The sequence below is a fragment of the Epinephelus lanceolatus genome, chromosome 16, assembly GCF_041903045.1.
Source record: "Epinephelus lanceolatus isolate andai-2023 chromosome 16, ASM4190304v1, whole genome shotgun sequence".
Lineage (NCBI taxonomy): Eukaryota > Metazoa > Chordata > Actinopteri > Perciformes > Serranidae > Epinephelus > Epinephelus lanceolatus.
Genome location: NC_135749.1, coordinates 12513019 through 12537087, shown reverse-complemented (window position 1 = coordinate 12537087; position 24069 = coordinate 12513019). Strand labels below are relative to the sequence as shown.

Sequence of the window (24069 nt, the reverse complement as noted above, 5' to 3'; positions counted from 1 at the left end):
GAAATGCGGTATGCTGCTGTAAATGCTGCCTAAACTGAACCATGATTGGTTTGAAAACATAACAGTAAAAACAACATTTTCAAAATAGCTCTTTAATGTTAGCTACAGGTGAAAAATTAGATATCATCCCCTCAAGACATTCACCTGTATTGATACTGCAGCTAGGCCGTAGAGATACTGATGCATTATAAATCTTTTGTTAACTATTTTGGATATGAGCGTACTTTTGTTGTCGAACATGCCAAAGGCCAGAATTTGTATATTTTCATCCCAGTTTTTGATCTGCAAGGTTTTGTCAGTTGTTAGAAACTAGCAAAAATTACCAATTGTAACAACATGATATTAAGTCAGTTTATTCGCGGAAATAAAAAAGGAAATGGTCACAGGTCAGTAATTGGTTCTTCTGCTAAGGTTTTGTATCAAAGAGTTCTAATCGAAAGTATGTGTCAAAAACAGTGTAGAAATAAATTAAAAGAATCCACTGACAGTTTATTCATCACAGATTTTTAAGCGGCTGTCGTGCATTTTCACAGCAGAACATTGTGTGTCTTTTCTTGAACACAGATCCTCGAAATTGTCTCAACTATAACCAACTTTGAAGTCGATGACATACCAAAAATCTTTGTCTGCACACACTTTAAATGATTAATCTCCCTGGTTTTGATTATCATGATTTTTGTGCATTTAAGGTTGTTTTTTTTTTTTTTTGAGAACTCAATTACCCCAACAACACTCCCTTATTAAAGAGGATAGTGGGGGGCTTTGATTACACCTGTGCATGTCATCAGGCTTTGGTAAAGCTGTTTGGTATTCATGTATCATCTGACAGGCAGCACTGGAACTTATTGAAATTGTGTTTTTTTATTAATCTATTTCTGCACAAACAGCAGTCGAGAGTTGAAATGCGGTGCCTCTGTAATAACACTCTGAATGAGAATCTAACCATCTGTACTCTGTGTGAACTCTTTAAAACAAAGCATGAAAGGAATAGTAATCAGCTATTTCATAACAGATTGAAATATTTAAAATGTCCATAGGACCATGGAGTGTGTTTGTTTGTTGCTATTTATGGAAAACCAAATAGCATCTGTAATTTATTTGTCCTGACTTGTTCTATATTCTGTGGCGTACATCCTCTTTCCTGTCTTTTAATACACCCTGATTTTTCCGTGTCTCTCAAAATCTTCATCCATTTTCCTGTCTCTCCATCTTCCCTCCCCTCTGTCCAGTGGAGGGCCAGTGGTTGGAGTGGGGCCCGTGGTCGAGATGCAGCGTGACTTGTAATACGGGAACCCAGCAGCGGCAGCGGCGCTGCAGTGCGTCGGTGCACGGCTGGGCTGAGTGTAAGGGTCCCCATCAGGAGAGCAGAGAATGCACCAACCCCTCCTGCAGCGGTAAGGCGCACAAATGAATGCTTAGTATTCACACTCACATGCTCTCGAATGCCATTATGCAAACATGAAACATGCATTATCTCTGTGTGGGTTTCTCTGATTCCTGTTCCACATACCAGCAATTTGTGGGTTGGGGCCTAGTTTGGCTTGCGAGTCAGTTTCGACTGGGGGCCCTGGAGGACAAAAAATACTAGTGTGCTTTAATGAGCCTGGGGCCCAGAATGGGCTCGTATTGACTTAATTTGGTGTACCACCCTAAAAAATTGAAAAACTTTCCAAACTGCTGCCTTAGAGCTGTAACCTAGATTTAATATTCACCAACAACTCCCATTTATTTTTCACCTTACGTGCTGCTCTTGTTCCCTCCCACCCTTCCCGCTCCCCAATTTTCACCGGTGGTACTTCTAGGTGGAGGTAACTGGGGCAGCTGGAACCACTGGAGCCTCTGCAGCAAGACATGTGACTCCGGTTGGCAGCGTCGCTTCAGGATGTGTGAGGGCACCGGAATACAGGGCTACCCCTGCGATGGCTCAGGAGAGGAGGTCCGGTCCTGTAACGAGAAGAAATGTCCCGGTCAGTGACTCAGTGAGAAAATGGAGAGCCCCATTATGCTTATGTACATATTATTCATGCTTGGAAACTCTGTATAAACACTTTTTTGCTGTAGACATTTTTTTTTCTGTGTGGCTGCATCTCTGCATGCATCTCCCTGCTGGAGACAGTGTGTGTATCTGTGTGTGTGCCCAATCCGTACATGCACAGTATTTGTCAGGCAGAATGGAAGTGATTCCCAGTGGTTCGCACCACAGCCAAAGGCTTCTATTGCAATTTTAGTACTGCGCTTTTCTCATCTTTATCTGTCTATTGTCTGTCTTCCTGTCAATTCACATTCCCATCCATCTTTAGCTCTTCATTGATTTTGCATGTCCGTGCCTTGTGGTGCTGTCCTTTTATCCTCTGTGTTTACCTGAGAGATCCTGAGTTTCTCCTTATATCACTCCTCTTTAACATTGTTTTCATCGCTCTAATCTCACTCGCTTGCTTTCACTCTTTCTGTGTCTCTCTGCCTGGTTGAGGGCGTGATGTTCAATGTCAGACTGTCAGCCGCTGCAGGAAACAGTGTGGTTTAATAAGCACGCCTCCCGACTGAAGCTGTGTGTGTGTTACAATATGCAAGTGTATGTTCTTTACGAGCCTGAATGCCACATGTGTACGTGCTCGCATTGAGCGCTGACAGACTACAAATGATAAACTTCTGAATGCAGCCTCCACCGTGACCCCTTTGTTTTGAGTAGCTCCCAAGCCTCTTTTATACAAGACGAGGATCTTGTCTGTTGGCATTTCAGGGGAACATCATATCATATTTTCTCTCTTTCAGCATCTCTTTCTCTCTCTCTCTCTCTCTCTCTCTCTCCCTCTCTCTTCGCTCTCCGTCCCTCTTCATCTCTCTGCATCGCCTCTGCCAACACTCGTCTGCCCCCTCGGAATATCTACAGAGCACTCTCCCCCGTTTTTTCATCAGGGTTATGAAAGAGAGGGAGGGAGGGAGGGAGGGAAAACAGATGAATAAAGAGGAGGGTAAGATGAAGAGGGAATGAGATACTGTACTGAGGCAGTGACACTGACAGAGAGCACTGAGCAATGTACAAGGGAATAAGATTGGGAGCTGCTGCAGGAGAACATTGATTTGAATCTTGTTTTTTGTGCTTCTCTGTCTCCCTTTTTTTTTGCTGGCTATGTATGGGTCTGTGGGAGTGTGTGCGCGGTGATTTTTCTTTTTCTCAGCGTCTGCTAGACTGTGCTTCATTTTACTTTTTCTATGTATTTCTCGCCCGGCTTCTGCAGCTCCTCATGAGATATGTAAAGACGAACACCTCCTCTCTATGGCGTGGAAGAGAGCCTCAGCTGGAGAAACTGTCTACAACAAGTGTCCAACTAACGCCACTGGTCAGTCGCATGATATACTTTGCTGGAAACATATTTCGGAGACAGCTTGTGTGAATTTGTGATTCTGCTCGGCCTGGAGTTTTTAGTACGCCTATAAATCAATGGTGACATTGCACAATGCAACAGAGACTCAAACTGTAGCTAGTTCATAAAACAAACCAACCGGTCATAAGCTAGCATTAGAACATGTCAAACAGGAGCAACAGACATTTGTTGGCCCCATAAATGTACGTTAGCACCTGGTAGTTAGCATTAGTAGAGCTAGCTACAGTAAGAGAAAGAAAGCAACCACAGAAACTCACACTTGATCAACAGACGATGAAAAAATAGAAAATGTTCAACAGGAAAACAGGGTCCAGAAGGAGCAACAGAAGTTTGTTAGCCCCGTGAAGGTACATTAGCAGCCAGGTGTAAAGATGAAGACAGCTAGCTGAAGAGAAAGACAAAAACAGAACCTACAGAAACTCATATGTAATCAAAGAAATCCACAAGAAGAAAATTTTAAAAATGTCCAACATGCATTAAAATTGTTCAACAGGACAAATGGAGATTTGTTAGCCCAAAGAACTGATTTTTAGATAGTTTGTAGCAGTTTAATTCGAACATGTAAATAGCAAAACAGAATAATCATACCGTAGTAGACAGACATAAAAACAAAACAACATATAATGTCCAAAAAGGAATGAAAGGAAGGACAAACTTATTTATTCCCACCCCTTCTCCATAAATGAATAAAAGTTAATTATGTAGCTTCCCATTAGTATAAAGCTGAACAATAATGAATTCTTCTCGACATATTCTAATATATTACATCAGTTACCAATGATATTTGTCTTATATCAAGATATAAAATAATTACAAAATATATATATCTTATTCAAAAAAATAATCTCATCTTTATATCCTCATCCAATCATGACAGATGTGTTTTGCTTTGTCAGACTATGAACATATACACAAGCTACGTATGTATATATACATGCTCACACATACATACACAAAACTGATGGTAATAAATAAAGAGTAAACACCTGCTGAGAGTCAAACACCTTCTTCATTCTTGTACCTTGTGAAAATCATCTCTTGAGCTTCACATTCAAACAGTTCCATAGTTTCACTCCAGAAATAGAAATACAAAAACGTTTTCTTGTCGTTTTGAACTTTAATTTCCCCCTCAAGTGATACCCACCATGTCTTTGACGGAATAATCTTTGAATATTTCTTGGTAGTAAGTTGTCTTTTGTTTTAAATATTAGTATTTTACCAAGAAGTACATTTCAACGACAGCAAAGCAAACATCTCATTAATATGAAAGAAAACATTGTAAATTAAATAACATTATGATGAGGATATCCTAAAGTTAGGGTGACCAGATGTCCCACAAAAGAGTGATCAGACCCATATATCAGTTTGTTTTCCGTCTCCAGTTGTTTCAGTTATGATAGATTCATTTATTAAAATGCTGTACAGGTGATCTGTAGTTTATGTTCATGGTTTATTCTCCTGTAAATCAGCATCATATCAGTTTGACCTGTCCCCTCAACTACACAGGTCTCTGTGTTGCTAAATACTTCAATAATTAAAACAATCCACTGTTAATATACAGTAGACTCTGTATAGTTCATGATGAATGTAGTCTCTGATGACTAAACTTTGCGCTGGGGGCAGGTGTCCCACATTGTCCCTCACAAACCTACTCCTTGTCCCACATTTGGTTTATTGGGACCTGGTCACCCTACCTAAAGTACTCTACCGCCAGTGTTTTAAAATGAGATGCGCTCCTATGTCTGGAACCAACAGGTACTTTGTTAAAGGATTTAAATGCTGAAATTCATGTCTAAGGCTCATCAAAACTGCTTTGTTTGAATAGTAACACTATTTTGTATACAGAGGTGATCATTATAACATTTCCAACTCTTACACTATCCAGCATCTACCCTTAATTAGTAACAGAAATATCCTGCTTGAATATAGTCAAACCTTATTATCACTGTAATGTGAATCTAAACTGAGGAGATGCTCAAACAGCTGCTGCCAGACCTTTCCTTTAACTCCCAGAAGCAGAAACAAGAACAACCCTTGATTTCTTTCACACTCTTTCTTCTTCAGAATTTCAGCCAAGAGCAGATGTGGTTCAGACTGCCTGTAATATAAATGTGTTTCTACATCTTTTAAACTATGGCGTTGGCTGCGACATCAAAACACGCCTGCATGAATCAGGTAGCCTGCCAGCAAAACATTAGAACTTCAAGAACATTACATTTAAGGTAAATTGTTGTACTAAATTTAATTAACCGTGAAACTTTACAGTTTATTTATGTCACTCCATTACTCATAAAAAGGCGGCGCCACAGCTCAGTGAGTGCATATTTATTTGGCGAGGGAAAAGGTTTTGTCTTAGTAAAGTATTTTGGCAGCCTTCACCAGTATCTGCTGGCTGCCATGTTAGAACAGCCAGCTGGTGTGAGGTGCCAAAGCTGTTACAAATGAAACATTTGGTAGTTGTAACTATCCTAAATAACATTTTACTCGGAAAAAGGCAGTTTCACAAAAGTGACCTTTTGTTTTTATTGTTTCGTAAGTGGCAGTATTGTAAATGTGCAGTGGCTTCACTCTGTTACAGTTCATCGAGCAGACTCCCTGTGTGTTACCCCTGACCTTAGTGTTGTGATAAACAGAAAGTACCTCCAGGTTTTAGAATTCATGCAAGGTATTTCTGTATTTTTGGGAGTAATATAAATTTGTATATTAAGTAAAAGATCTCTCTTCATTTCTGCATCATGCATATCGTAGTTAGGCACAGCAGCAGGCTCACTGACCGTGAATACAAGGCTCCCCCATTCACGGTCAATGACTATTGGACACCATATTAACAGTAATGTATTATGATGTGTTCCTGCAAAGGTTTCATTCCTAAATTTGATAAATTCCGTTTAATATATTTGTCTCTCTGTCTCTCTCTCCAGGATCTGCTAGTCGTCGTTGCATGCTGGACAATAATGGAGTTGCTTTCTGGGGTCCTCCGAGCTTCGCCAGATGCGTCTCACTTGACTATAGATATTTACATTTATCTGTAAGTTCCCTTTCGAAAAAAACAGCAGAAACTCTTCAGCAAGAAGAAGAACAATGCATATATTCTTCCAGTTAGTTGCAGTATCACAGCTCATCTTCAGTTCTGTCTGTCTCATTTGCTCATTTATGAGAAATTGAAAGCTCTTTCTGTTTTCACAAGTTATATTCTGCCTCAGTTGACCCTTTTTTACCCACCGTGTACCTCTGTTTAACTCTGTTTTTTTAAAAAGTTTACTCAAAATAGCAGAGTGTCTTTACTCAAGGCTTGCCGGTATCTCTAATTAGCTTTTCCAGAGCTCTGCGCACACACTTATCAATTAATGAACATGGCTAATGAATGCGTTCATCAGCCGGGCTGTTTTCCTGCTCTGTGAACTTCAACCTCTCTCATCTCCTCGATGATGGCGGAAGGAGATGGAGGTCAGGGATTGTACGTGACAGAGCTGATTGCACTGTTAGCTTCTGTTCCAACCTTTCATTAACACTAGGAGTCAATAATTAATTTTCTGTGATTGCTGTTATCTTCTGTTCTTCCAGGCTCTCTCTCTTTCTCTCCCTCTCTGCATTTCACATTCACACACACGCACACACGCACACACACACACACACACACACACACACACACACACACACACAGTCTTACTTTCTGTATCTCTGTCTCTGAAGTGATGAGATCCAATTCCTGCCTAAGAGCTGCTAGGCCTCTTTTTGCTCACCTATTTTAAGCACAAGCCCAAAAATCCAAACATGTACATATATACTCCTGTCTTGAATCATCCCCCTCGGCTCACATCCCAAACATCACTGTGATATCTTAGGGGGGAAAAACATGATCTTTGATTTGTTTGGTCTTTCTGACATTTTTAGCAGTTCCATATTTTGAATAAGAACATGTGTACTATATACAGTAAGTGCCAACGGGCGTGCATTTAATCAACTCGACTGTTACAGGCAGAGGTGAAACCACCTATTTTCTCAATTTCTGATTCTGTTTTTCTGTTGTAGTTACGAGAGCATCTCGCGAAGGGTCAGAGGACCCTGGCCGGGGAGGGCATGTCTCAGATCGTAAGGAGTCTCCTGGAGCTCTTGCAGAGGAGGAGCTACTACAGTGGCGACCTTCTCTTTTCCACGGAGATCCTGCGAAATGTGACGGACACCTTCAAAAGAGCAACCTACATCCCAGCTCCCGACGACGTGCAGGTAGGGAGAGCCTTCTCATGAAGCCCCCCTCAAGTCAGCACACACAGACACATTTGCAACACCTCTGAATTTATTCGATGTAGAAGCTCCACTATCTGCTGCACGGGATCTGCATAACAATGAAGCACAGCTACACAGTTGCCGTGGCCTCAAACAGGATTTTTTAGCAGCGTTTTTCTCTTTTCACTGCCTGTAAGTGAGCAAAATGCTGCTGTCTCAGTCAGTCATTTGACAGACATTATTTTATGTTTTACAATATGCCTCTGTACAAAGGACGACTGTAGTCGACTTGACAGAGAATAAACTGCGGTACTGCTGCAGTACCAGTGGTTGGTGGGTGCAGGTTAGCAACACAAGGGGACAATGGCTAACAAACTAGTGTGCATGCAAAGACATACAAATGAGATGACAGAATTTAAGTCCTCTGCTGCATTAACGACTGGGAACATCTTGTGTCTAGAAATTTTTCCAGATAGTCAGCCTCATGTTGGACATGGAAAATCTAGAAAAATGGGAGGACGCCCATCAGGTAAAGCTTTCTGTATGTGTGCGTGTAAACATACCATAACCAGTGGCCACCTTTGTGCCAAGTTTCCTAAATGTGTGTGTGTGTGGTTCAGTACTTTATTGCGTGTACATTTGTGAATTTGTGTGTAAAGGTGGGTGTGACCACATCCCACATTAACTTTTCATTACAGTCATAAAAACACACCTGTTTGCTAAATGCAATGGCTGCCCATTAATTATACTAGGTGTGTGTGTGTGTGTGTGCACATTTGTGCTTTTTTTGTGTGTGACCCATCTTGATGCCCTTGAGTCGAGGTGTGTTTACTCTCCATCTGGACACAATAAACAAGCAACCAAATATGATAGTATATCCCACGTGGCTACAATTTACCGCCCTGGAACACATTCAGTGGTCTAGATAATGCAATGAATAAAAAATGTCTCAATGGGTGAGATATGCCTCATAGAGAGTTTGCCATGGATAATAAATATGTTGACATGATGATTGATGCTCACCCCTCTTTTTCATGCCTGCATCCACAGGTCGCTCCCGGTGCTGCTTTACTGATGAGGATATTAGAAGATTTCATTCACCTCATCGGAGAAGCCCAGAAGCCTTTCCAGAGTTTCCTGGTGGTTACCAACAACCTCAGTAAGTATCACACAGCGCTGTCCCACAACAGAGACATATAGGAGATAATTTCACTCTAATGTTAGTGTTAAAAGGCATTCACGTACTTAGAGTTTTTATAAATTTAGGTCTGTATTATGGTGTCAAATTTTACCATTCTTTATCTTCAGTTAAGCTCAGCCAAGGTCTTTGTTGTCATATCAAAACCACTTCCAAATGATCTATTTTCAGCTTTTCATTTCATTTAGTCTCACTTCCAAAAGTTCTTTGTCTCTTAAAATACCTGTTGTACGACTTTTAACGCTAACGTGACTCAGGTACCCAATCGGGATGTTATCAGCCCAATAAATGGCCATTATGTGTGGTTGTACACCATATAGATATGGGTCAGTAAGGGCCTGCTACACATACTGGTAAGTTCAGAAGGTAATTATCAGCCCATTCAATGGCCGTTAGCAGATCGTTGGGTTTCCCTTCTATTTTCCTTAGGCTGAGGCGCCAAACCAATGTGGTTCAGTTTAGAAAAAAGATCATGGTTGGGTTCAAGTATTGGTTGTGCTTGGGACTTGAACCCCAGTGTCCTAGGTGAAGGTGCCATCCACCACTCCTACCTGTCCACCGGCCCTATATATGGACTTTCTCTCAGATGGAAAACAGTCCAATTAAGCCCTTTCCTGCACAAAGTTTAATTTCCTGGCCTGATAGTGGCCTTCTCACCCTAATAGTAGGTTTGACAGGCACTTCTTACCCATATCCCAAAGCTTATCACATCTGATCTCATCTGGGTTTTTTTTTTTGCTCACCTCATATTTGACCAGTCTCCTTTGTTTCAGTTTTGCCCTGAAGTGAGTGTTTGTGGTATCTCTTGTTTGTCCAGTGATAACCGTCCAGCGAGAGCCGGTGTCGGCCGTTTCCAGTGATATCAACTTTCCCATGAAAGGCCGGAGAGGGATGAAGGACTGGGCCAGAACAGCAGAGGACAAGCTCTACATCCCCAAAGAGGTCTTCACCATCCCAGCTGAAGGTAGAACAACTAAGATGGATATCCACTCTCCAGGGTTTGGTCACTGTTTTGTGTTTTTCTTTTGGTACTAATCTGTACCACTCAGACTGAAACAGTTATCAGCTCCACTTGTAAGCACGTATACCAGTGTCCAAGAACCGAGGCCGTCAGAAAAGGGCTTAAACAGGTGGTTTAACACATTTGTTTTGTGCTTGGGCAGGCTGAATGCCCTCCTGTGGTGCACACTGCCAGGATTTGACCCAGCCTCGGTGCTTGCTTCAATGGTTCTTATAAAAACAGTCATCTGGATGAAAGAATCAAGGCCCAACGAACAAATCTCACCATTAGTATCAAAAGGAGCTTTTTATTTTTAGAGCAATCAGCCGTTCCAGAAGTCTGTCTCAAGTTGAGGCACTAAGCTCATAGCCATAATTCGGATCTGTTGTAGCTGTCATCCTTACTGTCAGTCTTGAATGTTACACAAGCAGTATGAGAACCCGTTATCACCCCACTCAACCCTCTCTTCAGCCAAGGTCAGACCAAGAAGTTATCGCAGTGTGAATTCACTCACTCAGATTTGTCTCATGGAAGCAGACAGAAGGCTTCTCAAGGACGTTGAAGGGTAATGCTGAGGATTTGGATTTGGACTGTAAAGACGCCCTGGAGGGCTTCTCAAGAAGACGCAGGTCTTTCATCTGCAAAGAAGTGTGCCGCTTTCCCTCGAGAGCATCAAGTCCTCGTACAGTTTTGAAAGACGTCTCTTCGCTTTTAGCAAAACAAGAAAGCTAACTGCTGTTAGTCTTAGCTGCCGTGAATTTTTTCCCATATGGTTTCAAGTAACGCCAAGAAACAAGCAAAATGATTGTCCAAACACACACCACACAGTGGAGTGGAGGATAAAGAGGACACCAGGAAGCATACAAGCTAAAGTTGTTCAGGGGAGGCAAAGGGACTTAAAAGAGTGGGAAGAAAGTATCTTCTGTTAGATAAGAGAAAATATTGTGGCAGATGTGATCCACTACCAACGGCGGCGAAAGGTCACATCCCACTGGAAATTACACTGGCAGACTTCCTGTCTGGCACCCCGTCCCTTACCCAAATTAAAGTTCAGAGAAGCTGCAGGCCGAGAGAGCAGAGCTGTCTGTGACCTCTGACTCGCTGTGATGACACAGACTCTTTGATTGGCGTTCACAACATCCTGTATGCTAACCTCAGGGCACCTCACCTCGCCTCACTTAGTCTCTTTGTCTCTTTATTATGCACAATGCTTATTTTGTGCTTCTCTTCAATCTAACCATCCATCTTGCTTTTATGTAGCAGAACCTGTTTATGAGATGCCCGTGAGTTGTTTTGTTCAAGTTGTTTTTCCCGATTTTATGGAACAGCAAATGCAGATATCTCAAAGGATGAATGTTCTGCTGCAACTGGAGACAAAAGGGTGCACAAAAGCTAGACCTTGTGTAATGCTGCTGCATTGCAATGTTGTCTTTGTGCTTATTCTCCATTTATCCTGCCTTTCTGTTTTACTTCACTGCTTTTACGCTTTCATGCATTTTCCTTCATCTTGATTCCTTTGCCCATTATCTTCGTACTTTGTGGCGGGGAATGTTTTGTCTCCTGCAGTGCTGGTAGTGCAATAAAAGTGACCGGCTGCGTCACATTTACTCAGCCATTTTCTCTTATGATATTCAGCACATGCCATTGCCATTTTAGCATATGCTATTTAGTAAATTGTTTCATCCCAACTGCATGTCGTCTTATGAGTTAGGGCGTTATTATTACTCTTTGCCCCTGGGGGAACTCTGCCTCTTCCCATTGGCAGTCCATGAGTTGAGGTCTTCAGTTGATTGCTATCAGTTTGATTGGTTCATTTACTCCATAATGAAAGCCTATCTCAGATGGACAGCTTAACTATGCTCATAAAGGCCCATTGACACCTTTGTGTGTGCACGTGCGCACACAGTTGCACATACACACAGCCAATTGATAGGTTCATGAATCGCTTCACTGGGCAGAGCCTGGGACTGTTCTTCACTGATTTTCGAAGTGACAAACTCCCTCTCTCCCTGCGCTGTCTCTCCTTCTCTCATAAACACATACATGCAGGCGCTCGCTCTGTCTCACAGCCATGCTCACACATACATCCAAAAATACAAGCCGGCAATGACTCCCTATTTCAAACAGACCATTGCTGGTACATGCATGCGTTTATGCTACATTAACTTTGAAGTATTACTCAAGAAAGAGCGCACACCACATGAGCTCTCCTCTCTAATACTGTGTTAAAGACCGACTTGTGATGTGTTCAAAAATATAACCAGTAAACTGGGAGTTCGATGATTAATGCTGAAAAAAAGTTGTGTGTGCAATAGGAAGAGTTGACATTTTAGGAAATGGGCCAATTTCTTCTTCTGATGAGGGGGAAATCAAGGGTTTGAAAATAGACATAAATAGATATGGGTCTGTGAAAGTGCTTTGAATTATACATTTTGTGCAAGAATAGAAATTACTCTTTTGATTTTTTTTACTGAACATTAAAAGCAAAAATCTATTTTTTAAAATTGTTTTCTTTGAGCTTGTGCAAAGCCTACTGGTTCTCATTTTAAAAATTCTTAGGTTTGTATGTTACTGATCTTGATCCATGTCTAAAATGTGCTGCTTAATGTGATGTTTAAGAAGGTGTGGGAACCCTATGGCCTCATTTACACCGCAAGCAATGCGTAGCGTAGTGCTCGCGAATGGCCGCTGTTTACTCGCATTTTCATTTTAGCAAGTGTGTTAACAGGTTAGAGCATTCACACTGCATCCGTTCTACACGCTGCTCAAGTCGCGCTGCTTCACGAGCGCTACGTGAAAGCATCGCTTGCTGTGTAAATGAGGCCTAAGAGCAGAAACCAGGTGATGATTAGCCTAGCCTAGCTTAAAAACTGGAGGCAGGGCAGCTAGCCCAATGGCTAGCCTGACTCTCTTGAAAGTTTGAAGATACACCCACCAGTGCATCTAGCTAATTACTAGTAAACACATATCTTATTCAATCCATATACAACCAGCACTGCAAGAATGACATCATGCAATTTGGCAGCCTCACAATAACAACAAAAAAAGACTTCAGGAAGTCACTGTCATGTAGATACTTGAAAAATCAGAACTTATTATATTTACAATTCTGTTTCTAAACTAGATACAGTGAATGTTGTTGTTAATTTTTTAGCTCTGGAGGTGTTGGTCGGGATGTTTTTGGACTTCAGACTGAGCAACCCAGTTACCCCTACTTCCCCTTTCAGCTAAAGCCCCTTTCACACTGGAAAAACCCCCACAAACACCCATTAGCATCAGGCTTTTGTTTTTAATGGGATAGATTACAATCAGTTTTCACTCCCTGGACAAATAACTCTGCAGTAGTGAAGGGTATAAATCGGCCTCAGCTTCGATCAGCAATAAACTTGACACCTGGGTGGACATGCTAATTTTTGCCCCTTTTCCGGCGTAATGCAGTGATGCGCCACCACAAATTTTGTCTATCTCTGTCCAAGCAGTGCTTGAACATCTTTCCAAATTAGCTGGTACTGAGTTTGAGGGTCTGAATATATAACAGATATAAAAAACCAACGTAACATTTTCACCGGCCTTCATGCTGTTTTCTATGTTCATACTTGAAAACAGTATACTAGTGCATTGCAGAGTTATGTACATCTTAATGAAAAGATCTTGATGGTCTAGTTCTTGAAATTGCAGGTTAGACAGTGTGCAGGAGTTTTTCCTACAAGCTGTGTTCTACTTGTCCTTCTCCTACACACCTTTTTGGAAATAGAAGTGTGCAAAGTATTCTTTTGTTCTGTGCACAAAGGTTGTAATAAAAGCAAACATACAGAAGAAAGAAAGCAGGAAGGAATGAAAAGTGACTCAAATAGAGCTGTGCGGATGGAGCCTTCAATCTTTGATTAGAACCATAAATTATAGCATTGCATCCACTGCAAGCATATCTTTTCCTGACAAATGGCATATTCAAGTCCACGGCCGGTGACTGGTGGTTTGCCATTTCGCTGGATTACAGCTGACCGCCAATCATTCAGATGTTCAGCGAGCGCAGAGTGACGAAAAGTCTGTTCATGGGAAATTACAGTTTTGTGATTGAGTGCTTTTGTGGTATTAATCATCCTCTTGCGTAGGAGTGCCACCCCATCACACACTGATTTACCATTTACCCACAATACACTGACTTGCTCATTTGCATGCCTTTGCAGACACTGTCCAATTAGGATCCATCACACTCACAGGCTTTCTCATGCTGACTTTGATCTGTTTTTTTTTTTTTGCCTCCTCACAGTCTCACAATTGCTTTTTTCCCTCACTGTCGAGATCTTTTTGTCTCTTCCTCTTTCGCTCCTCATCTGTCTTGCATAGCTATCTCTCTTCCTGAGTATTACCTCTTAGGCAGTAGGCAGACAGATTTTGGATGAGTCACCCAGTGCGTCTGATACCATCAGCCCCCTCTGTCTCCTCCTCTCCTGCTTTCTGTGCCCATGCTTCTCCATCGCCTCTCTCAGTCTGAAAGGGCAAAGGAGGGAGTGGCGTCTCTCAACATGAACTCTTCCCCTCTTACTTTTCCTCCCCGCTTCCCTTCGCCTCCCTCACTTGAGACAAAGTGACATTTACAGAGGGACAGTATGTCTCTTTGGGAGCCCCTGCTCTTTTTGGTGAAAGAACACTGAAGGGAGTGGTGGAAGGCAAGGGGCTGTAAAGAAGGACTGTTGGGGGAAGTTGAAAAGTGGGTTGGAGAATGGCAACAAGTTCTGAGGAAGAGGAAGAGACGAAAAGGGATTTGAAACAAGGGGGAAAGAGTGTCCATTGAAAAGGAAGAGTGTGGGCACTTATTGAAATAATTGTAATCAGGTTAATTGCACGATAGAGCAATGAACTTTCAGAAATGAGGCTTCGTTGAGCAACAGAGGAGCTACTGGTTGCTAAAAGGTCCAGAAATTGACACAAATAGCATCTCCACCCACACAGTGTGTAACCAGGATCTTGCACCTAAAATATGGATGTGTTTTCGCCTTGGAAGCATAATAAGTGTGAATATGGAATATAGCTGTCACATCATGCTCTGCAATTAGCTAACTTTTCTTGCTCTGATGTAGTCAACAGAGCATTTGTCAGCGACAGCTCAAGAGTAAATGAAAATTAAGATGAGATCACAGGTTGAAGAGGCAGGTGAGATCTGTGCTTGTTTGCTTCACCGACAAAGAGATGTGTTTGCATTTAGTTTATTTATGACAAATTTCCCAGCGCAGGACAGGTTATCTCAATCAATCACAAATACTAACACTTCAGCCTATAAATTCAAACATCAGATTAGCATGTGTCATGTGGTCATACCCCAATGAGAAGTCTTTCCAATCAAAAAACAACATTTGCTATATTTATGTTGATATTTTGAATATTAATGTACTGCAAAAGGCCTTTACCTACCTTTTTTTTTTTTTTGTAAAAAGGCAAATAAGAATTAGTTTCCATACATCTTTAGCAGTGACTGTATAAAGCAGTGGATGTAGCCACCACAGTGTCACCCACTGGCTTGCAGGCTCCCCTTTTGAAGCCTCGAGTTTGGCCTCTGTGCCGTCACCATCTTGGATTTTTTTTAACCAGAAGAGACACAAGGTCACTTGGTTGGACAAGAGGGTGGAGCTGTGTAGGAGGGAGGGGTGGATTGGACCAGTTAGCTGAGATGACACCTCATAGACAACCTGTCAGAGCAGCAATGCCTTTAAATATGCACAAATTTAAGCCTTATTAAAATGTAAACAGGTGAGTTATATAAAAATGAATCCCCGGTACATTTGTCATCCATCCATCCATCCATTTTCATCAGCTTATCCGAGGGCGGGTTGTGGTGGCAGCAGGCCAAGCAAAGCACCCCAGACGTCCCTCTCCCCAGCAACACTTTCCAGCTCCTCCTGGGGGACCCAAAGGCGTTCCCAAGCCAGATGACATATGTAATCCTTCCAGCGTGTTGTGGGTCTGCCCCGGAGCCTCCTACCAGTGAGACGTGCACGGGACACCTCCCGCCCAGGAGGCAACCTAGTCGGATGCCCGAACCACCTCAACTCACCCCTTTCAGCGCGAAGGAACAGCGGCTCTACTCTGAGCTCCCTCCAGATGTCCAAACTCCTCACCCTCTCTCTAAGGCTGAGCCCAGCCACCTCACGGAGGAAACTCATTTCGGCTGCTTGTATCCGCGATCTCATTCTTTCGGTCGCTACCCAGAGCTCATGACCATAGGTGAGGGTTGGGACGTAGATGGACCAGTAAATCGAAAGCTTCGCCTTCCGCTCAGCTCCCTCTTCACCATGACAGACAGGTGCATACATTTGTCATGAATGCTGAAATTAGCTAAAGAGACCAAAAGTGTTTTTTGTTCCAGGTTGTAAGCATGTTCATTTCTACTGTAAAGTTGAGCATTTTAACATGGAGGTCTGTGGGGATTGATTGCTTTTAGAGCCTCAAGTGGCCATTTGAGGAACTGCAGTTTTTGGCACAATCAGGTTGACTTAATTTTTTCAGCACCGAGGATTGCTACTTGGTGTTCAGCTGTGCTTGTCCAAAAAAACATTTTCAGCAACCAGTGCCCATACACAGGATAACAAAAGGTACACAGATGGATTTACATGTGATTTGGAAGGTGTTTTAGGCAAACAATGGCATCGATTTGGGCTGATTGGTCGCAAAATTTCCTGTGTTTCAGAGATGGAGGTGGAGTCAGAATCAACTATGTACTATGTCATCGGAGCCATCTTGTACAGGACGTTGGGCGTCATCTTACCTGCACCAAAGTGAGTACTTCTCATGTGATCCACTGTCTTATTTTTTAAGCATTTCAAGCTTCTTCCTCTCCATCCCCTGTCCTCACTTTTACCTTCCTGTGTCTCTTTTTGTCAGTACTTTCTCTGACAACTTTTCATCTCCATTGTATCTATTTTTTTTGTTTTGTTTTGTTTCTGTTCTCACTACCTTTCTATTTCTGCACCCTTTCTTCTGTCGCTCCTTCTCTCTATCTATTTCCAACCTCAAACTCTACATCTGTTTTCTCTCTCATAATGCCTATTGCTTCTCTACTCCATGCCTTGTGTCTGCCTAGTTATCAGACAGATGTCTTGGATCTCCGAAAAAAGTACATTTCCCTAGATGTTTTTTTTTTTGCATTGTCAATGTATTTTTGGAAATATACACTGGGCTTCAAATGGGTGCGGGCCTAATGGGTCCTGAAACTTGTATAAAACTTGGAGAAATAGAAGTGAGGAGGGATCAGGAGGTTGTCAAAAGGCCACTGTGATATGGTGTTTGTGCTGGCCCTGGGCCCTTTTATTCAGGTCAGTGCTCTTGGTTGTGGATGAGCTGGATCTGTTAAAACCCTTTTCTCCCTGTAGCTCTGCTGAATGCTAATAGGTCCAGTGTTCCGTTTTCACTTGGGTGCCGGCTTTATCCCTTTCTCATTAGGTTTTTCTTTACTTTATTCATGTATTAATATTTGCAAACATACTTGAAACCCGTCAAAAGCATGGCACACTGGGTGCATATGTCTGTTTCTGAGTGTGTTGAACGTATGCATTTGTTAGCGTGTATGACAGACAGCAAAAGAAAGCAACTTATCAGCATATTCCACTTTTGTAGTTGTATTTGAAGAGAGACAGTTCAAGCCAGTCTTGAATGTGCAGTACAATTCTCCCCAAAAATAACACTCTTCTGTGTTTGACTGTGCGTGTCTTTGCAGTCCCCCTGCAGTCATCAACTCCAAGATCCTGACAGTGACAGTACGGCCAGAACCACAACCCAGCAAGCCCATGGTGGTGGTGGAGCTGTCGCCACTTTTTAATGTAAGTTTTTTTTCTTTATTAAAGATATAGTGTGCAGAATTTTCTTAAAAAACAATGCATAGACTCAGAATTCCTCTCAGTCATCAGTTATGACCCACTCGTAGAGTGTGGCGGGGTAATTCTCTGCCTTCTGCCTGTATCTTCTTATTTTCTTCTCATTATCTGTGTTTGGGACGTCTATGGCTGTGTACCCCCACAGCACTCAGGTTAGGGCTGGGGATATGGACAAAAATTCATGTCTCGGTATTTTCAGGCTGAATGGCGATACACGATATATATCCCGGTATCTTCTACTAAGTGGGCTACATGTTCCGTTGCGAGCTGATCCATGGCTGAAGTCCCCTGTTGTTTGAGCTGCATGTGTTTTTCCGCAGCAGGGCAGGTAAAAGAAGTTTACCTGTTGGAGGTGAGCTGTTTGCAGAGGTGCAGTAAGAGCCTGTTGTCTGCAGCTCTTCATCAACATCTCACTGTGGCTGTTTCTGATTTTACTCTTCCTCATAATTGAAGAAAAGCTGCTCATAAAGTTTCACTAATTTGGTTATAAACACATTTTAATTCCTATCGAGACTTAAATATAAAAGTTCCACATTATTTTGTTATATAAATACTTTTATTGTGAAGCAGCAAAATAAGGAAATGTATTTTCGAGCAGCAACTTCACACAACTTCTAATACGGCTGATAGTGAACATGAAACAGTAAACTAAAGCAGATATCTAAAGTGAAAACAGGACGCAGGAGAGAAACTAAACTCCAAACCACAGAGATTCGGTTAGAAACTACAAAAGTACTGAGAGCTGAACACATAGAGAGACTTTTATAAACGTCTGTCTCTCTGGTCTCCTGCAGACAGAGGTGAGGAGAGTCTCACAACACACGTGGCTTGTTTGAGGGGGAGAAACAAGGTGGTCAGGTATTGGCTGCGGTCGGCGAGACGCCACGGCTACCTGAGTGCGGGCAGCCCGGCTTTTGGACCTACTCTGGAGAAGGAATAGGTGCGCAGCTCGGCGTAGCACTGCGTCTCTAAACTGATAACAGAAACACAAATCGGCGCAGCATGGCTTGACTGGACGTAGCTAAAAGTTATAGACTAATGAACAGACAGATTAAACAGAGGAGTAGCTCTGTGCGAGTGTTGATGGAGAAACTGTGAGTGAGTGAAGGGGCGGAGAGTGTGAGAGGGGAGAGATGAACACAACGTTATGTGACGCAACTTGACCCTATATCGATTTAAACGGTGTCTAAATTTATATCTTGCTTGAAAATGTATCGATACATTGTAAGAATTGATATACCGCCCAGCCCTAACTCAGGTGAGGACGGGCCTTATAAAAAATTAACGATCAGAGGCCAGACAATAAGCAGAAGGCATCCAAGAGACACAGCACCAAAAAGATTTTACTTTTACTTTTACTTTCACCGGCAAACAAACTGTTTACAAACAGTAGCCAACAATCGAGCATAGTATACCTTTAAACCTCTCCTTTCCTGTAGCCATAAGATGTGTTTTCATGCAATAAAAAGCATTAGCCACCATAAGTCCTTAAGATCTAGATCATTTCAAGACAGTGTAACTTTTCCAGCCATCCCAGAGTTGTGTTCAGGTGACTCTGTAACTTATATTCCTACATCAAAGTGTTACATGCAATGGTTTGCTTTTTTCTTTGTTATTTTATACTTGTATATTGAGCAAGCTTTAGCCAAGGAAATAAATCTTTTCACGGCTTTAAAGGATCCCTTCTCTCCCCACTGACCCATGTTTCCTGAGTTCTGATGAAAGAGGAAGTGCTGCATGCTATAAAGCGCCATGGCGCTCGTTGAATTGCCTGAATAAATGCAGACCTTTTTCACTTCCTTATATCGCGCCGTCTCCTGGCGCCTATTCAGTTTATATTACAGTGGAGTGTGTTATTATAAACGACTTGTGGGGTGTCTTCATTGGAAAGGGCTAAGTGCAAGTTTAATGAGAGGCGCTCTTCACGACCTCAATAAGATGCAGGTTTCATTAGCCATTCTTCTGTGCAAAGGCTCAGTTTTGAGAATAATGTTGAATTTTTAATGGTTCATCTCTTGACAACACAAACACACAGATATATATATATACAGAATATACACACATACTAAAATCTTCCAGTGAAATCGGTTTCTTGCTGTGTCAACCAGGACCTGAGGGTCAGAATTATTGCAGAGTGTTTCATTATAAAGACTTTGTACTCATTCTCCATCCCCCGCCACTCCATCTCCCTGCTTTAAACCACTGATTCATTACTTAATTATGGCATTTCTTTTTATATGCCTTCATCTTTTATCTTCCTATTATTCTGCCTTTTAACACTTTTGGCAAAGCAGAGGTACTCCAGGTTGCACACCCTCTGTCTAGAGAGGGTGATGTCTTAATGCTGAAGTAAGCATGCTGCTCTGGATTACGAACCGGAGGCTCCCACTGAGGACAGACACCTCTTCTGCACACAGGGCAGTACAGGGCTGGGATGCACGTATGCATTCCTTAGACCGGTATTTGTGAGGACATTCTCATTCTGCTTCATAGGGGAACTCTTGCTACATTTGCTAAATCTAGGAGATTCACAAGAGAAAAAAATTTCCCTTTGTATAGGTCAAGCACCATAAATGATCATTCCTGTATTTCCCATAAAGTTCCTGAATAGTTTCTTTCATTAGAGTTCTCCTGTCTGATAAATACCCAGGTCTGTTTAAACCCCATGTTCCCATTTTACAACGTAGGCTTTCTGTGAAAAAAAATTATGTCTCAAGTCCAGGGAAGAAGTTCAACTTCAGCACAACCACCCTCAAGAGAAATAAGTGACTAAAGTGATGTAGAAAATTAATTAATACCACATTTGAAAATTAATATATCTCTGCCATATAACAAAAAATGAAATGGCATTGCAGAGGATACAAGTGATTAGCATAATATTCGTTTGGTTTCATTTGAAATGCAACCACTGCTCATATCCGTAATTGCTACTTGAGATTAATTAGGGTTTTAGCAACTCCTAAAAGCAAAATTAAAAAAATAATGTTTTTTATAACCAAAGTAGTTTATATTTGTAGAATTTTACTGAAGGATTAGTGTGATTAAAAGAGTTTATATTTTATTTATTTTTGACATTTTGGCAAATACACTCATTAGATTTCTTGCCGAGAGTTAAATGAGAAGATACAGCTCTCATGCCTCTTAAATACGAAGCTAAGGTGCATTGCCTGGGATAGTGAAGGCTTGACCCACCCTACTCTCCCTCTGATTGGCTAGAACTCATTGCCTTTATTGGTTGGAGTGGTTAGGTTTAGGCATAAGGAGTGAGATTGGTTAGGGTTAGGATACAAATGTCAGGGTAAGCCAATCACATGCAGGTAAGGCAGAGTAGGACGGGTCTTTGCCATCCTAGGAAATGCAAATTTGCAGCTAGTTAGCGTAGCTTAGCATAGGACTGGATACCGGTGAAACAGCTAGCTTGCTGGCAGGCTGCTGGCTCTGTCCGAACGTAATGAAATCAGCTTACCATCACCGCAAGAGGTAATCTTTGGACAGAGCAATTTAGAAAGCTGCCAGCTAGCTACTCCTGTTTTCATTCTTATTGCTAAGATAAGCTAACTGGGTGCCACCTTCAGTTTTTTTCAATGGATGTGAGAGGTATCAGACTTCTCTTTTAACTCTAGGAGGGAAATAAAATTTAAAAAAAAGTATAAAAATCCCTATAAAACACATTTAGATATCAGCAAACTATAATGCAAGAAGAAAGTTAAACTACTTCATTAAATGTAGTCAAACTACTTACTGATGTACATGCCCACATCATTATCTTACCTCAAAGGCAGTGTTAACCTACTGTCTGTTCATCGTTGCTCAGCCTGGCCTGAGCTTCATTAAGCAGAAAATGCTGAGCCACTATTTGGGCACCGGAGAAGGCATGGAAGTGAAAGAGAGAGCAAAGTCTCCTCTCGTGGTCTTCAACTGCAGTTGATGTCGACCTTGGCCGGTGTAGAAACAGCCAGCTACTGAAGCAGTGGCAGCAGCTGCCTCAGGCTTCGCTCTCAAAGGGGGGTGTAGGGGTCTCTGTGTACGGTCATGTCTTCACTGAGAGGACATCTGCTCCAGTCAGACTCTTCACACATTTCCCTGTTGTCAAGGTGTGTGTGTGTGTGTGTGTGTGTGTGTGTGTGTGTGTCTTTAATGGTGAGTAAGAAGCAGAGAGCACTGTGTGTCCTTACACTACACCATCAGACCCACACCCTCTCCTACAGCTATCCTTCAGCTAGGCAGCTCTGGTTAGCTCTCCGAACATTAACCACCGTAACACCTTTCTATTAATTTCACTGTAATCTACTTTACTTTCATCAGTCAAAAAGCATCATCCACGTTGCTCCATGTCATTTTCCAAATCTTTTATCTTTGATATGATATAGAAAGCTTTTAAGCCTCCCCATGTGGCCACTTACAGTAGCTCATCTCATCTGATTAGCTGACCATATTCAAAGCCAATATGCATAAAGCATTTTACCGCCAAATGGCCTCCACATGTGAGGGTGAATACCTTAAAGAAAATGGCTGTTCTTTTTTGGAGAGAAAAGAACAGTCATTAAAGCAGACACCATTAGTTCTGTCCATAAATGCAGCTGTTGGAATCACACACCCGTCGCTGCCTTTGAGAGACATCAGTCGAGCGGGCGCTGTCATTATGCAAAGCGTTGGCACTAAAGAGGAGGCAGATATTGTGGGAGTACACGGATGTCACTCCCGCTGCAGCGTACAGTCGGGCATGATGCACGCTGATTGATAGTTGAATGCTAACAGAGCCCGCCGCGCAAATGCACGCCCAGGGACATCTAATGTCGGTGACGGCGGCGGTCTGCGTGTGAGGCAGAACAAAGCGCCATCATCCATCAATCTGTGTCTTCTAGCCTGTGATTCTGTGTATATAAACCTTGCATCATCCCATCCTCTCAAGTCCAGCCATGCAGAGACCCCGGGATTCACTGATTCATGCCAGAGCTGTTATGAACTGTTTGGAGAGGGAGGGGTGACCTTGCTTTTTAGAGAAATAAATCTTCATAGTGCAGACTTGAATGTGCATCAACTCTTCCTCTCTCTTTTTTTTTGCTTATTTAAAACACTGCTGTGATTCAGAAAACCTTCAGCTTGCTTCACACTCAAGCAGAGGTTATTTCTTTTTTTATTCCTTCTTTATTCTCAGGCTGTATTCAGTCTCCTTAAAGTGGACAGCAGCTTTTTAAATACTGGACAGAACAGTGTGACTGTAGACTGCTATAATCCCCTTTACCATAAGGGGGAGCTCAAAGGCAAAGGGCTTCATGCAGGACTGAGGGAGGACCAGCAGACTGGTACAGAGAGGGATCCATTTTCCTCTGCATCAGTGGGAGAATGGCATTTCAATTGTGGGTACCTGATGTAGTTACACAAGAGGCCTGATCAGTCCTACACTAAAGGGCTGAGAAACTGTAACGGTCAGCTGTTTCTCTCACACTGTACTTGTAGCAGTGTGAGACTTTTAATGCATTTGATTTCAGAAATGGATGTAAGAACAAAATGCTGGATTCAGACCAGACAGCCTCACAAAGTTCACCTAAAACCAATCACAATCCAATCCTCCCCCAAATGAGGCGTACAGGTTGAAAGGGCATGGGGAATTCTTTAAAAAGCAATCAATGCAGAGATCGCGGAGGATCACCAGTGGAACAGGTTGTGATGAGTCAGTTAAAGATATCGATCCTGCGATTGATTCCCTGATTGAGTCATAGGGAGTCTTCCTTTCTCCACCATGCGTGACTGAGCTTTGATTACCAGATGATTCACCTGCCTTTCGACCCCCAGCGATTGGCTTTTAGCTCCAACGAGTCGATGGATTAAGAGCTGGATAGCAAATCACCAGCGTTTAGACAGCTGTGAGGGGCTCTGTGACTTTTTTGTGGTTTTTAAATGCGTTCAGTCGCGTCCCAGAATACGTATAAGGATGTTTAGAGATGCTTCGGTGTGCCTTTACGCACTCTGAAAAGGCCAGTTCTTCACAATAAGTGCTTGTTATACTTAAGCACATTTCAGTGCTTCATAGTTGTTTACTTTTACTTTACTACTTCTCACTGTGGTTGTGCTTAATTAAAGAATGCTTTTCCACCAGCGGATGTTTATGACCCCAACTTGCTGTGTATTATTGTCCATGAAATGGCTTTTTTTTGTCTCTTAACTCTCAATTCATTGCTCACACACCTTCTCTCTTTTTGCAGCAGCAGCTATTTGCTGCTCTGTCCCCTGACAATGACTCTTTCTCCATCTCTCCCTCCCACCGTCTGTCTCAATCCTTCTCTTTCATTGTCTGTTTACCTCTCTCCATCGCCCATGCAGCATCACTCTTTCTCCTCTGGCAACGAGCTATTCTGTCTTCGCTCTGCCTCGCTCTCTCACTCATCC

General features: G+C 42.2%; 1 protein-coding gene across 25 annotated transcripts in view; it reads left to right on the top strand.

The window, feature by feature from the left end:
• adgrb2 (adhesion G protein-coupled receptor B2) overlaps window positions 1-24069 on the top strand; it is a 285233-nt gene that overhangs the window by 166777 nt on the left and 94387 nt on the right. For all 25 annotated transcript variants that reach the window (XM_078175978.1, XM_078175975.1, XM_078175962.1 and 22 more), the window contains 10 exons: window positions 1230-1394; window positions 1803-1967; window positions 3240-3341; window positions 6308-6414; window positions 7419-7613; window positions 8074-8142; window positions 8664-8772; window positions 9629-9775; window positions 16497-16584; window positions 17523-17625. In XM_078175978.1, the coding sequence (XP_078032104.1) occupies window positions 1230-1394; window positions 1803-1967; window positions 3240-3341; window positions 6308-6414; window positions 7419-7613; window positions 8074-8142; window positions 8664-8772; window positions 9629-9775; window positions 16497-16584; window positions 17523-17625 (1250 nt within the window). The remainder of the gene's footprint in view (window positions 1-1229; window positions 1395-1802; window positions 1968-3239; window positions 3342-6307; window positions 6415-7418; window positions 7614-8073; window positions 8143-8663; window positions 8773-9628; window positions 9776-16496; window positions 16585-17522; window positions 17626-24069) is intronic.